A 14,900-nucleotide genomic window follows, 5' to 3' on the forward strand; every position below is an offset into this window, starting at 1 on the left:
ATTGCCGGAAAGACTAGGCCTACTAACGGCACAAAAATAGATATATATGGCTTGTACAGGGGGTTCTTCCCAATTGTTAATAAAATTATTTACCTTATCAAAAAAAAAAAAGTATGCTCTCAATGAAGCACTGTTACAGCAATCTCAAACCACAAACGTTGACTTAAGGACATCACCATGATTTGCGATCATTCAGTGTTATCAGAGACGGAAAGAAAAACTGAAGCTAGTTGGAGCTCTAAACGGTAAGCATTAATAATTAATAAAGAAAGGTGCAGTTGAAGGGAAAATGTGTTCAAGAATAATGACCCCAAACCACAATTATGTAAACAAAAGAATTGGATAAGTTACAATTAGGTGAAATATTTCTTGTTCGGAGTCAGCCTTTTTTGAGACAGCCTACGGGCGACGAGGCACGTGCCTTAGCGCCTTGGTATGGCTACCGCTTAAGCAAGGCAAGGCACACAACCTGTTTTGAACCTAATTTCAGGGTTTAAGCGCGTCTCAAACAATCCTTTGACAACATTGCAATCCTTGATAAAGCAGTACAACTTTCTGTTTGGATTTCGAACCGACACTCTCATTTAATGAGTGGTTTCAACTGCCTACGCACGGACGCTAACCATTCAAGACAATCCTTTGCGATCGCACCAGCTAACACCACAACTATAGCAAGGCTTCCACTTCACCACATTCCAACTAGAACAAATTGCAGCCCATCCAAATATGCTCATAGCACATACACTATTGCTGAGTGCTACACATGCATAATCGATCTCAACAAATATCAAGAAAAACTATCACATGACTATTGCCGGATACTACTCAAATAGAATCAATCGCGACCAATACAAAAAAACTATAAAAGACAGCATATGCATCCTCAGTGGTTCTTTGAACGCAGGCATATGCAAATGGCGTTCAAAAGCGCCAACCTTCACTCGAGCAACAACTCATTTTTATACCATATCACTTCAGATCATGGTCATCTAGCTGTCCATGGCTCCATGCCATCCACCTCTTCTATTAACTAATATAATTGTATGTCCATTTTGTGCGACATTCATAGTGCTCTAACTCAAAAAATTACCAATAAATGCCAAGTCAACAATACAAAGCCCATCCATAAGAACATCAATTCTCTTTTATACCGTTCACAAAATAATCTTACCTCATACAATACATATCAATTAGTCATTGCAGGGAAAAGCTCAATATCACACTCTCACAACAAATGACGAAAGCACACTCTCACAACAAATGACGAAAGAATCTAGTTATAAAATTAATTCAATTGAGGTAATACCTAATAGTAAGACATATATTAGTAAAATTTCCCAAAAGGGATTTTGCATTTCAAAGAAATAAGAACTCACTTAGTAGCTGAAGGGATCGTTCCAGCGGGAACTCTCTTGACAATTACACTTGACCCACTCGAAATCTGAAAATTTTCATCATTATACTCTGCAATGAATAACACAAGAAGATTAAGATAAATTTCAGACATGCAAACACATATTAGGAACCCATAGATATATATTACTCTGATCATACATTTCAGCATAAGGAATTTTTTGTCTGTTGCATTGTCTTACACACACACACACACACACACACACACACACACACACACACACACACATTTCAACAAAAAATTCCCAAACGTAAGCTTTCACATGCGCACAAACACGTTGATATACGCATCTCTGAATTAAGTTAAATTTTCAAATACATGTATGTCACCACACTCACATACACGTCACTCGCTCTCTCACACACACAATCTCTCTCTGTCTCGCTCTCTCTCAATCTCTCTCTTTCTGTTGCACACTCATTAAAACTACATTTCAAACATTAAAAATCAGGAACCTATGAATATATAAGCACTATCTATAAATAGCTCTATGTATCTCTGAATTAATAAATTCCAAGCCGTGCGCATAAAGTGTAATAAATAAACGGCTAATTAATGACTCAAAACAAAAACAGAAGGAAAAAAATTCAGAAGAATTAAAGGACCTTGGCCGGAGAGGGCGTCAGAGAAAACGAGATCAAAGTCCTGACAAATGTTGAGATTCTTGCGGCGGATGATCTTCAACCTCAGCTCCCGCACCGAGATAGACGGCCGGCCGTCTATATCAACGGAATCGAAGCTTGGACAGCTCCTGAATTTGAAGTGAATTGACATTCCTTTCTACCAGATCCAATTCAAACGATTGTCAAATCTATCTGTATATATATGTAGAGAGAGAGATTCGAGGGTTCTTCAGGAAGGGGGCTAATTGGCTAAACAAGTAACGGAAGTTGTAAAAACACAATACAACTAATTGAAGCGGTTTATATAGAGTTTTAAGACTCAGAAGAAAGGGGAGGGTCACGTGTTCTCGGCATGGCTATTACGTGTAACAACTACTACGACAACTAGGACACATCAAAAGCGTGCTTTGTCTGGGCCAAAACGTCAGCGTATTGGTGAAAACTGCATATAGTATATGTGCGTGCATAGTGTGTGTTTGATCATATACATCATACATAGATGATTTAAATCGAAAGGAGTGGGTACGACGCACCTGCCGACCAAATATTTCGTATAACCTTATTTTAATTGTAATTTCTTAATTATTGGATTATCGATTAGAACATTTTTTCTCGATGAGTTTAAGAATAAGACATGACAATAAAGGCTATAAAATAATAAAGTTTTGAAAGTAGTAAGATATTGAACGCATACTTTAAAACTACAAAATTAAAATTTTACTTTTTTGTAACAGATTTTAGCATTCCATTTATGAGTGAAGTGAAATCTTACTATAGATTTAACCACCACACTATAATTGTTGTGCAATCAAACTTCAAGATTTATCCTCTAAGTATTAAGTTATTAAAGTTACGTTATTACGATCTAGTATAGAAATAAAAGTGATCAATTAGTTAAATATTCGCTTAATGAATAATTATTGGTTACCAATGGAGAATTTTGTATCATCTTAAATTCAATATTGTACGCTAGTGTTATTATATAGGTCAGAAAAATATGCATACGTTGAAATATACCACAAAATGAAGGCCGGAATAGATCAAGATTAAGTCAAAGTATAAATACCATGATAAAGAATCAGTCGCGGGAAAAAAAATCTAATGGTTGAGCAAGTGTTCATAATATATCCTACCATGGATGAATACTATAAGGAGAACACATGAACGAGAGAGACTATGGGCGATGAGGCATATTGATAAAAAACGTCAATTTTTTAGTAAAACTTGGAAAATTATGTGCATGTACGCATATATCTAAGTTGAAAAAAGTGGTAGGACTACACCTCGCGATCAAATATTTCATATAACCTTATTTGAATTGTAATTTATTGATTATTGGATTAACTATTTGAACGTTTTGACTAGCGAGGTTAAAAATAAAATATGGCACTAGAAGATTCAAAATAGTAATGCCTTGTAAGTAGTAATATATTGAGCGCATATTTTAAAATTAAAAAAAATGACGTTACAATTTACTTTCTTGTTTAGATTTTAGCAATCCATTTATGAATAAAGTGAAATCTTACTATAGATTCAATAACCAAACTATAATTGATGTGTAATCAAACTTCAAGATTTGTTATCCCCTAAGTATTAAACTATTAAGTTTACGTTATTGCGATTATTATTGGTGTAGACATAAATATGATTAATTGGCCAATAATTCGCTTAATGGATAATAATTTATTAACAATCACTACTAGAATTCCGGAAAAAAGCGATCAAACTTTAGCGACCAAAGTTGGTCTTTCAAGAAAAGCGACCAACGTTGGTCTCTAAATTGGAGAAAATAATAAAATAATTATTTTAAATACATTAGCGACCAAAGTTGGTCGCTATTTGGTTAATAATTTCGTCAAAATATTGACCGGACTGGTCAGACTTGCTTGGTCAAAGAAATACTGAGATTAGCGACCAACGTTGGTCGCTATTGGGGGACCCACTTATTAAATTTTAATAATTATAATATTATTTTAAAAAATTATAAAATATAAATAAATATAATTTAAAATGAGCGACCAAAGTTGGTCGCTAATTAAAGGGTAAGTAGATAGAGACCAACTTTGGTCGCTAATATGGGACCCTATTATAAAATTTTAATAATTATATTATTATTTAAAAAAATTATAAAATATAAATAAATATAATTCAAAGTTAGCGACCGCAGTTGGTCGCTTATAAAATGGAGACCAACTTTGGTCGCTAATATGGGACCCGTTTAACAATTATATTATTATTTTAAATATTATATAAAATATAAATAAATCTGATTTAAATTTAGCGACCAGCTTTGGTCCCTAATTTAAATTTGTGACGACCCAAAGGGTCATCACCTGTTTTCTCACTCATTCCGTGTCTCCGAGGCCTTGAAAACCTCATTTTTGGTTGCCTCGATTTGCGTGCGCAATCCGGGCGCGTAGCCGGAAAGCATAAGTATGAATTCTGTGTGAAAAATGTTGAATTTTGATATTAATATGATTAAAGTTGACCTTGGTCAACATTTTGGGTAAACGGACCCGAACCCGTGATTTGACGGTCCCGGAGGGCCCGTAGAAAAATATGGGACTCAGGCATATGCCCGGAGTCAAATTCCGAGGTCCCAAGTCCGAGAAACGAATTGTTGTGTGAAATTGTTTTCTGAAAATAATTAAAGAATTGGAAGGTGTTATTTGTTTAGAAGACTGTGCTGTTGGGCTCGTATTTTGGTTCCGACGCCCGGCACAAGTCTTAAATATGATTTAAGCAATTGCTATAAAGTTTGGTTAAATTTGGACGTCATTTGACGTGTTGTGAGCTAGGAAATATAAACTTGATGTTCTATGGAAATTGGAAGGAAATCATGGGTATTGAGGCCCAATTTGATGATTCATGATGTTAATTGGGCGATTTTATCGCACGAATGAGTCTGGAGTATGTTTTTGAGATTTTATGTATGTTCGGTTTGGAGCCCCGAGGGCTCGGGTGAGTTTTGAGTAGGTCCCGGGAGGTCTTAGACTTAAAAGTATCACGTGTTGCAGGTCCAGGTGTTGCAGGCCCCCAGCGCGGCCGCGGTCATTTCCGCGCGGTCCGCGCGGCCGCGGTGCACTTTTACGCGGTCCGCGTGGCTGGGTTCAGAGGGCCAATGACTCCCAATTCGACCAGCGCGCCCGCGTGCCATATCAGCGCGGTCCGCACTGGAAGATTTAGAGAGGGGCCTTGGGATTTCATTCAACCAGCGCGGCCGCGCACCAAATCAGTGCGGTCCTCGCTGGGTAGGTTCAGAGAGTGGTTTCCCCACCCTTCCTCGGCGCGGCCGCGGGGCATTTTTGTGCGGTCCGCGCCAGGTCTTCAGTACAGTATATAATGTCGGGATTTTCAGTCATTTTTCACTTTTTCAAAACCCAAAACATAAGAGGCGATTTTCCAAACGATTCTACTTCTTCAAAACGATTGGTAAGTGATTTCTAACTGATTTTCTATACTCCTTAACATCCTTAAACATAATTTCAACTTCAAACCAAGGATTTTAATGGGGGAATTTGGGAATTTAGGGTAGAACTAGGGTTCCTAAATTTGGGGGTTTTGGACCTCAATTTGAGGTTCGATTCTAAAATAACTTATATATCTGAATTCATGGGGGAATGGGTAATCGGATTTTGGTTCGAAACTCGGGTTTTGACCACGTGGGCCCGGGGGCATTTTGGGAATTTTTGAACAAACTTTGGGAAATTTCATTTTCATGCATTCAAATTGATTCAAGTAATTTGTGATTAGATTCGAGCGGTTTGGTGGAGAATTCGAGGGGTAAAGCTATACTAGAGGATTGAGTTGAGTTTGGAGCATTCGAGGTAAGTGTTTGATCTAACTTTGGCTTGAAGGAATAGGATTAGAGTGTTATTATTCGCTAATTGCTAAATGATCGAGTACGGTGTATAGGCATGGTGACGAGTATCTATACACCGGTGTCTAGCATGATCGTGGGTCCTTGTTTGTACTTATTCTGATGTTGTTATGACTCTTCCATGTTAATTGATGAATTCTATGCAATGTGAAGAGTATGAGGATTAATTATGAATTGTAAATTCTTTGGAGTGTTGGCTCGAACGACAAAAGGACTATTGAGTAAGAAATGAAAGGAATAGAAAGAGATATGATTAATCCCTTGCCGGGATGGTTTGAGTATATGGATTATCTCCCTTGCCGAAATAGAAAGTATTGTTGTTGCTTCCTTGCCGGGATTTAGCTGTTAATTGTGTAATTCCCTTGCCGGGACATTTCTTATTATTTGTTTATCCCCTCGCCCCGTTTGGTTGTGATTACTGGTTGGGTGAGGAAGAGTGATAATGCACGAAGGGTCATTCCGTGCCATGTTTTGATTATATTTGCACGAAGGGTCATTCCGTGCCATGTTTTGATTATATTCGCACGAAGGGTCATTCCGTGCCATGTTTTGATTATTTCTGCACGAAGGGACATTCCGTGCTCTGATTTGATACTAATTGCACGAAGGATCATCATTCCGTGCCATGATATGAGAGTTACGTGAAGGAAAGCACGAAGGGTGATGCCGTGCACTTTATTTGATTGCTTTTGGTGAGGATGAGAGTAAAAGCACGAAGGTTGATGCCGTGCAACTGTTGATTTTCCTGCTCTCATTAATTATTGTTATTGCCCTGTTTCTTATTTAAACTGTTGACTTCATATCCGGACTGTACTCCCCCATAGTATGCTTCCCCCCTCTTAACTGTTTAATTTCTTTGTTCTTTCCTTTTATTGCATATATATATATTGACTGCACAGGTTGGTTTGGTAGTCCGGTCTAGCCTCGTCACTACTTCGCCGGGGTTAGGCCAGGCACTTACCAGCACATGGGGTCGGTTGTGCTGATGCTACACTTTTGTGCTCTTTTGCACAGATCACGGTATCGGAGCAGCTTTTGGACCACTGCAGTAGGATATTGATCGGGACCTGACTTAAGTCCAGGGACTTACGAGGTAGCCTAGCTGGCGTTCGCAGGCCGGAGTCCCTTTCTATGTTTTCAGTTTGTCTTCATTGTACCGAGACAGATATTTAGGCATTTTCTATTCAGACTTGTTTGTAGCACTCTTTAGTAGTTCGTGAGATAGCGACTCCAGTCTTGGGTAGAGAAATATTAAACTTTCGCATTTTGGGTTTTTAGTTATTATGTTCCTTTTCTTTTTAGACTTCCGCATTTATTTAAAGACTCATTATTTTAGTATTGTTATGTTGTCAACCGAAAATGTTTAAATGTTTGGCTCGCCTAGCTCCGTTAGTAGGCGCCATCACGACTCCCGAGGGTAGGAAATCTGAGTCGTGACAAGTTGGTATCAGAGCTCTAGGTTACATAGGTCTCGCTACTCACGGAAAAACTTGGTAGAGTCTGAGGAATCGGTACGGAGACGTCTGTATTTATCCCCCAGAGGCTACGGAGTTAGGAAAAGTTTCACTTTTGTTCTTTCCTGTCGTGCGATTCTGTTTCTCAAATACTGATCGTCTTTCTACTCTGTTCTTTCGCAGATGGCGAGAACACGTGCTTCCTCTTCTACCGCACAGCAGCCCGAGCCCCCAGCAGCAGCTCCTGCGAGGGGCAGAGGCCGAGGCAGGGGCAGAGCTCAGCCCCGAGCAGCAGTCCCAGAGGTGGAGCCTCATGTTGATTATGATGGGGAGGTTCCAGCCCCAGCAGCTCCGGTGGGCCCAGCTCAGGTCCCAAAGGGGTTCATAGCCACCCCACTTCTTAAGGACGCTCTGGTCAGATTGGTAGGCTTTGTGGAGAGCGTCACTAGAGCGGGTTTGCTTCTAGTAGCACCAGCCACTTCTCAGGCTGGGGGAGGAGTTCAGACTCCTGCTATACGTACTCCAGAGCAGGTAGCTCCCCAGGCACAGGTTCCAGTGGTTCAGCCAGCTGTGGCAGTTCAGCCGGGTGTTGTGACTCAGACCGGCAATGGAGCGGCTATGTCCTCAGATGCTTTGTGGAGGCTTGATAGGTTCTCCAAGCTCTTCACCACCACATTCATCGGTACTTCTTCAGAGGATCCACAAGACTTCTTATTTATCTGCCATGAGATTCTTCGGACTATGGGTATTGTGGAGACCAATGGGGTCGACTTCGCCACCTTTCGGCTTGCAGGATCTGCCAATACTTGGTGGAGGGACTATTATTTATCCAGACCGGCAGGGTCGCCATCATTGACATGGGATCAGTTTGTAGAGTTGTTTTTGGAGAAGTTTCTCCCAGTTACTCAGCGAGAGGCTCTTCACAGACAGTTCGAGCGCCTCCAGCAGGGCTCCATGAGAGTCACCCAGTATGAGACTCGGTTCATTGATCTAGCACGCCATGCTATTGTTATACTCCCCACCGAGAGAGAGAGGGTGCGGAGGTTTATTGATGGGTTGATTCAGCCGATCCGTCTCTAGATGGCTATGGGAGCCGGGAGTGAGATTTCTTTTCAGGAGGCGGCCAATGCGGCCCGTTGAGTGGAGATGGCTCTTGCAAGAGGAGGTGGCCAGGTGTCGGATAAGAGGCCTCGTCATTCTGGTAGGTTCAGTGGTACCTCGTCTGGAGGTAGGGATTCTTATGGTAGAGGCCATTCACCGAGACCCTTTCAGTCAGCACTCCGGGTTTCTCATGGTACTCCAGGCGGTGGTGGTTCTCAGTAGCATTATTCTGATCAGCAGCCCATCAGTGCACCGCCACTTCAGAGTTTCCGGGGAGGACATTCAGGTCGACAGGGCCAGCAGTCTCAATAGCCGTGGGCTTGTTATGGTTGTGGTGACCCGAGTCACATTATCAGATTTTGCCCTCGAGCCTCGGGTAGCTCTCAGCAGCAGGGTCCTCGCCCCATGATTCAGGCACCAGGTGATACACAGCTTGCCCAGCCAGCTAGAGGCGGGGGTAGGGATCATAGAGGTGGAGGTAGAGACCGTAGAGGTGGAGCTCGGACCGGCAGAGGTAGGGGTCAGCCAGTAGCAGATCGTCCTAGAGACATGGTTCAGGGAGGTGGGGCCCAGCCCCGGTGTTATGCTTTGCCAGCCAGGCCAGAGGCTGAGTCTTCAGATGCTGTTATTACAGGTACTATTCTGGTCTGTGATAGGGATGCCTCAGTGCTATTTGACCCTGGGTCTACGTATTCCTATGTGTCGTCTTATTTTGCACCCTACCTGGCTATGCCTAGTGATGCTTTGGGTATCCCTATTTATGTATCTACACCGGTGGGTGATTCTATAGAAGTCGATCGAGTTCATCGTTCCTGTGTGGTAGTGTTTGAGGGTCTTGAGACCCGTATTGATTTATTGCTTTTAGACATGGTGGATTTCGACGTTATATTAGGGATAGATTGGTTGTCCCCGAATCATGCTATCTTGGATTGTCACGCCAAGACCGTGACCTTGGCTTTGCCAGATTTGCCCCGATTGGAGTGGAGAGGGACCCCAGGTCATGCCACCCGCAGTGTTATTTCATATGTGAAGGCTCGACGCATGGTCGAGAAGGGGTGTTTAGCTTATCTGGCGTATGTTCGCGATTCCAGCACAGAGATTCCTTCTACTGACTCTGTTCCTATTGTTCGGGAGTTCCCCGAGGTTTTCCCTTTAGACCTGCTGGGTATGCCGCCCGACAGGGATATTGATTTCTGTATTGATCTGGCCCCAGGCACGCAGCCCATTTCTATTCCGCCGTATCGCATGGCCCCGCCAGAGTTGAAGGAGTTAAAGGACCAGTTGGAAGATTTGCTAGAGAAGGGTTTCATCAGGCCTAGTGTATCTTCTTGGGGTGCGCCAGTGTTATTTGTGAAGAAAAAGGATGGATCGATGAGGATGTGCATTGATTACCGGCAATTGAACGAGGTGACGATAAAGAACAAGTATCCGTTGCCGAGGATTGGCGATTTGTTCGACCAGCTTCAGGGTGCGAGGGTGTTTTCAAAGATAGACTTGAGGTCTGGCTACCACCAGTTGAGGATTAGGGCGTCTAATGTCCCTAAGACAGCTTTCCGCACTCGGTATGGGCATTATGAGTTTTTGGTCATGTCATTTGGGTTGACCAATGCCCCAGCCGCATTTATGGAGTTGATGAACCGAGTGTTCAGACCGTACTTGGACTTGTTCGTGATAGTCTTTATTGATGATATTCTGGTGTACTCCCACAGCCAGGAGGAGCACGAGCAGCACCTCAGAGTGGTTCTTCAGACTCTGAAGGATAGTCAATTATATGCTAAGTTCTCGAAGTGTGAGTTCTGGTTGAGTTCGGTTGCATTTCTGGGTCATGTCGTATCAGCAGAGGGTATTCAGGTGGACCCGAAGAAGATTGAGGTAGTTAGGAACTAGCCTCGACCAGCATCAGCTACAGAGATTCGGAGTTTCTTGGGTTTAGCAGGCTACTATCGTCGGTTCGTGGAGGGGTTTTCATCCATAGCAGCCCCGATGACCAAATTGACCCAGAAGGGTGCCCGGTTCAGATGGTCGGACGAGTGTGAGGCGAGCTTTCAGAAGCTCAAGACAGCTCTGACTACGGCACCGATATTGGTTTCGCCCACAGGCTCAGGGCCTTATACAGTTTATTGTAATGCTTCCCGTATTGGACTTGGTGCAGTATTGATGCAGGATGGCAGAGTCATTGCTTATGCTTCGAGGCAGTTGAAGATCCACGAGAAGAATTATCCAGTTCATGATCTAGAGTTGGCAGCCATAGTTCATGCTTTGAAGATTTGGAGGCATTACCTATATGGTGTGATGTGTGAGGTGTACACTGATTACAAGAGTCTACAGTACTTGTTCATGCAGAAGGAGTTGAACTTGAGGCAGAGGAGGTGGTTGGAACTATTGAAGAATTATGATGTTACTATTTTGTACCACCCGGGGAGAGCCAATGTGGTGGCCGACGCATTGAGTAGGAAGTCCGCCAGTATGGGTAGTCTTGCTTATATTCCGGTCAGCCAAAGACCGCTTGCTTTAGATATTCAGGCCTTGGCCAATCGATTTGTGAGGTTGGACATTTCTGAGCCTAGCAGAGTGTTAGCCTGCACGGTCGCTCGCTCTTCATTATTGGAGCGTATCCGTGATCGGCAGTTTGATGATCCCCATTTGTGTGTCCTGAGAGACACGGTGCAGCGTGGAGGTGCCACGAAGGTGACCTTAGATGATGATGGTGTTTTGAGATTGCAGGGGCGAGTTTGTGTGCCCAATGTCGATGGGATTCGAGAGTTGATCTTAGCGGAGGCCTATAGTTCTCGGTATTCTATTCACCCGGGCACCGCAAAGATGTATCAGGACTTGCGACAACATTATTGGTGGCGCAGGATGAAGAAGGATATTGTTGCATATGTGGCTCGATGTTTGAACTGTCAGCAGGTTAAGTATGAGCATCAGAGGCCTGGTGGTTTGCTTCAGAGGATTGATCTCCCCGAGTGGAAGTGGGAGAGGATTACCATGGATTTCGTTACTGGACTCCCGTTGACCCGGAAGAAGTTTGATGCGATTTGGGTCATTGTTGATAGGCTGACCAAGTCAGCGCATTTTGTTCCTGTTGCAACTACGTATTCATTCGAGAGGTTAGCTGAGATCTACATCAGAGAGATTGTTCACCTTCATGGGGTGCCGGTATCTATCATTTCGGACCGGGGTACGCAGTTTACCTCGCGCTTCTGGAGAGCAGTTCAGCGAGAGTTGGGCACACGGGTTGAGTTGAGCACAACGTTCCATCCTCAGACAGACGGACAGTCCGAGCGGACTATTCAGATCTTGGAGGATATGCTCCGAGCTTGTGTTATAGACTTTGGAGGGTCGTGGGATCAGTTCTTGCCTTTAGCGGAGTTTGCCTACAACAACAACTACCAGTCCAGCATTCAGATGGCTCCATATGAGGCGTTGTATGGTAGGCGATGTTGGTCTCCAGTCGGATGGTTTGAGCCGGGAGAGGCTCGGTTATTGGGTGCAGATTTAGTTTAGGAGGCCTTGGATAAGGTCAAGATCATTCAGAACAGGCTTCGTTCGGCTCAGTCACGGCAAAAGAGTTATGCGGATCGTAAGGTTCGAGATGTAGCTTTCATGGTTGGTGAGCGGGTCTTGCTCCGAGTGTCGCCTATGAAGGGCGTGATGAGATTTGGGAAGAAGGGCAAGCTTAGCCCTAGATTCATTGGCCCATTTGAGATCCTCGATCGTGTGGGAGAGGTGGCTTACAGACTTGCCTTGCCGCCCAGCTTGTCAGCCGTGCATCCAGTGTTTCATGTGTCCATGCTTCGGAGGTATCACGGCGATCCAGCCCACGTGTTAGATTTCAGCAATGTCCAGTTGGACAAGGATCTGTTTTTACGAGGAGGAGCCGGTAGCTATTCTAGACCGGCAGGTTCGTCAGTTGAGGTCCAAGAGTTTTCCTTCTGTTCGTGTTCAGTGGAAAGGTCAGCCTCCTGAGGCATCGACCTGGGAGTCCGAGTCTGATATGCGGAGCCGTTATCCCCATCTTCTCCCCGACTCAGGTACTTCTTTCTTTTGTCCGTTCGAGGACGAACGATTGAATTAGAGGTGGAGAATGTGACGACCCAAAGGGTCATCACCTATTTTCTCACTCATTCCGTGTCTCCGAGGCCTTGAAAACCTCATTTTTGGTTGCCTTGATTTGTGTGCGCAGTCGGGGCGCATAGCCGGAAAGCTTAAGTATGAATTCTGTGTGAAAAATGTTGAATTTTGATATTAATATGATTAAAGTTGGCCTTGGTCAACATTTTGGGTAAACGGACCCGGACCCGTGATTTGACGGTCCCGGAGGGGCCATAGAAAAATATGGGACTCGGGCATATGCCCGGAGTCAAATTCCGAGGTCCCAAGTCCGAGAAACGAATTGTTGTGTGAAATTGTTTTCTGAAAATAATTAAAGAATTGGAAGGTGTTATTTGTTTAGAAGATTGTGCTGTTGGGCTCGTATTTTGGTTCCGACGCCCGGCATAAGTCTTAAATATGATTTAAGTAGTTGCTGTAAAGTTTGGTTAAATTTGGACGTCATTTGACGTGTTGTGAGCTAGGAAATATAAACTTGATGTTCTATGGAAATTGGAAGGAAATCATGGGTATTGAGGCCCAATTTGATGATTCATGACGTTAATTGGGCGATTTGATCGCACGAATGAGTCCGGAGTATGTTTTTGAGATTTTATGTATGTTCGGTTTGGAGCCCCGAGGGCTCGGGTGAGTTTTGAGTAGGTCCCGGGAGGTCTTAGACTTAAAAGTATCAGGTGTTGCAGGTCCAGGTGTTGCAGGCCCCCAGCGCGGCCGCGGTCATTTCCGCGCGGTCCGCGCTGGCAGCCGCGGTTCACTTTTGCGCGGTCCGCGTGGCTGGGTTCAGAGGGTCAATGACTCCCAATTCGACCAGTGCGACCGCGTGCCATATCAGCGCGGTCCGCGCTGGAAGATTTAGAGAGGGGACTTGGGATTTCATTCAACCAGCGCGGTCGCACACCAAATCAGTGCAGTCCGCGCTGGGTAGGTTCAGAGAGTGGTTTCCCCACCCTTCCTCGGCGCGGCCGCGGGGCATTTTTGTGCGGTCTGCGCCGGGTCTTCAGTACAGTATATAAAGTCGGAATTTTCAGTCATTTTTCACTTTCTCAAAATCCAAAACATAAGAGGTGATTTTCCAAACGATTCTACTTCTTCAAAACGATTGGTAAGTGATTTCTAACTGATTTTCTATACTCCTTAACATCCTTAAACATAATTTCAACTTCAAACCAAGGATTTTAATGGGGGAATTTGGGAATTTAGGGTAGAACTAGGGTTCCTAAATTTGGGGGTTTTGGACCTCAATTTGAGGTTCGATTCCAAAATAACTTATATATCTGAATTCATGGGGGAATGGGTAATCGGGTTTTGGTTCGAACCTCGGGTTTTAACCACGTGGCCCGGGGGCATTTTTGGAATTTTTGAACAAACTTTGGGAAATTTCATTTTCATGCATTCAAATTGATTTAAGTAATTTGTGAGTAGATTCGAGCGGTTTGGTGGAGAATTCGAGGGGTAAAGCTATACTAGAGGATTGAGTTGAGTTTGGAGCATTCGAGGTAAGTGTTTGATCTAACTTTGGCTTGAAGGAATAGGATTAGAGTGTTATTATTTGCTAATTGCTAAATGATCGAGTACGGTGTATAGGCATGGTGACGAGGATCTATACACCGGTGTCTAGCATGACCGTGGGTCCTTGTTTGTACTTATTCTGATGTTGTTATGACTCTTCCATGTTAATTGATGAATTCTATGCAATGTGAAGAGTATGAGGATTAATTATGAATTGTAAATTCTTTGGAGTGTTGGCTCGAACGACAAAAAGACTATTGAGTAAGAAATGAAAGGAATAGAAAGAGATATGATTAATCCCTTGCCGGGATGGTTTGAGTATATGGATTATCTCCCATGCCGAAATAGAAAGTATTGTTGTTGCTCCCTTGCCGGGATTTAGCTGTTAATTGTGAAATTCCCTTGCCGGGACATTTCTTATTATTTGTTTATCCCCTCGCCCCGTTTGGTTGTGATTACTGGTTGGGTGAGGAAGAGTGATAATGCACGAAGGGTCATTCCGTGCCATCTTTTGATTATATTCGCACGAAGGGTCATTCCGTGCCATGTTTTGATTATATTTGTACGAAGGGTCATTCCGTGCCATGTTTTGATTATATTTGCAGTCATTCCGTGCCATGTTTTGATTATATTCGCACGAAGGGTCATTCCGTACCATGTTTTGATTATTTATGCATGAAGGGACATTCCGTGCTCTAATTTGATACTAATTGCACGAAGGATCATTCCGTGCCATGATATGAGAGTTACGTGAGGGAAAGCACGAAGGGTGATGCCGTGCACTTTATTTGATTGCTTTTGGTGAG

General features: G+C 43.4%; 1 protein-coding gene across 5 annotated transcripts in view; it reads right to left on the minus strand.

Annotated features, from left to right (window-relative positions):
- LOC109207671 overlaps window positions 1-2,301 on the minus strand; it is a 24,685-nt gene extending 22,384 nt beyond the window's left edge. For all 5 annotated transcript variants that reach the window (XR_002065048.1, XR_002065047.1, XR_002065046.1 and 2 more), the window contains exons 1-2: window positions 2,020-2,301; window positions 1,377-1,464 (exon numbers count right to left, since the gene is read on the minus strand). Coding sequence is in view for 1 of the 5 variants with exons in the window: in XM_019370637.1 (XP_019226182.1) it covers window positions 1,377-1,464; window positions 2,020-2,188 (257 nt within the window). In the remaining 4 variants the exon portion in view is untranslated. The remainder of the gene's footprint in view (window positions 1-1,376; window positions 1,465-2,019) is intronic.
- Between the last annotated feature and the right edge of the window lie 12,599 nt (window positions 2,302-14,900).

This window comes from Nicotiana attenuata, unplaced genomic scaffold (genome assembly GCF_001879085.1).
Source record: "Nicotiana attenuata strain UT unplaced genomic scaffold, NIATTr2, whole genome shotgun sequence".
Classification (NCBI taxonomy): domain Eukaryota; kingdom Viridiplantae; phylum Streptophyta; class Magnoliopsida; order Solanales; family Solanaceae; genus Nicotiana; species Nicotiana attenuata.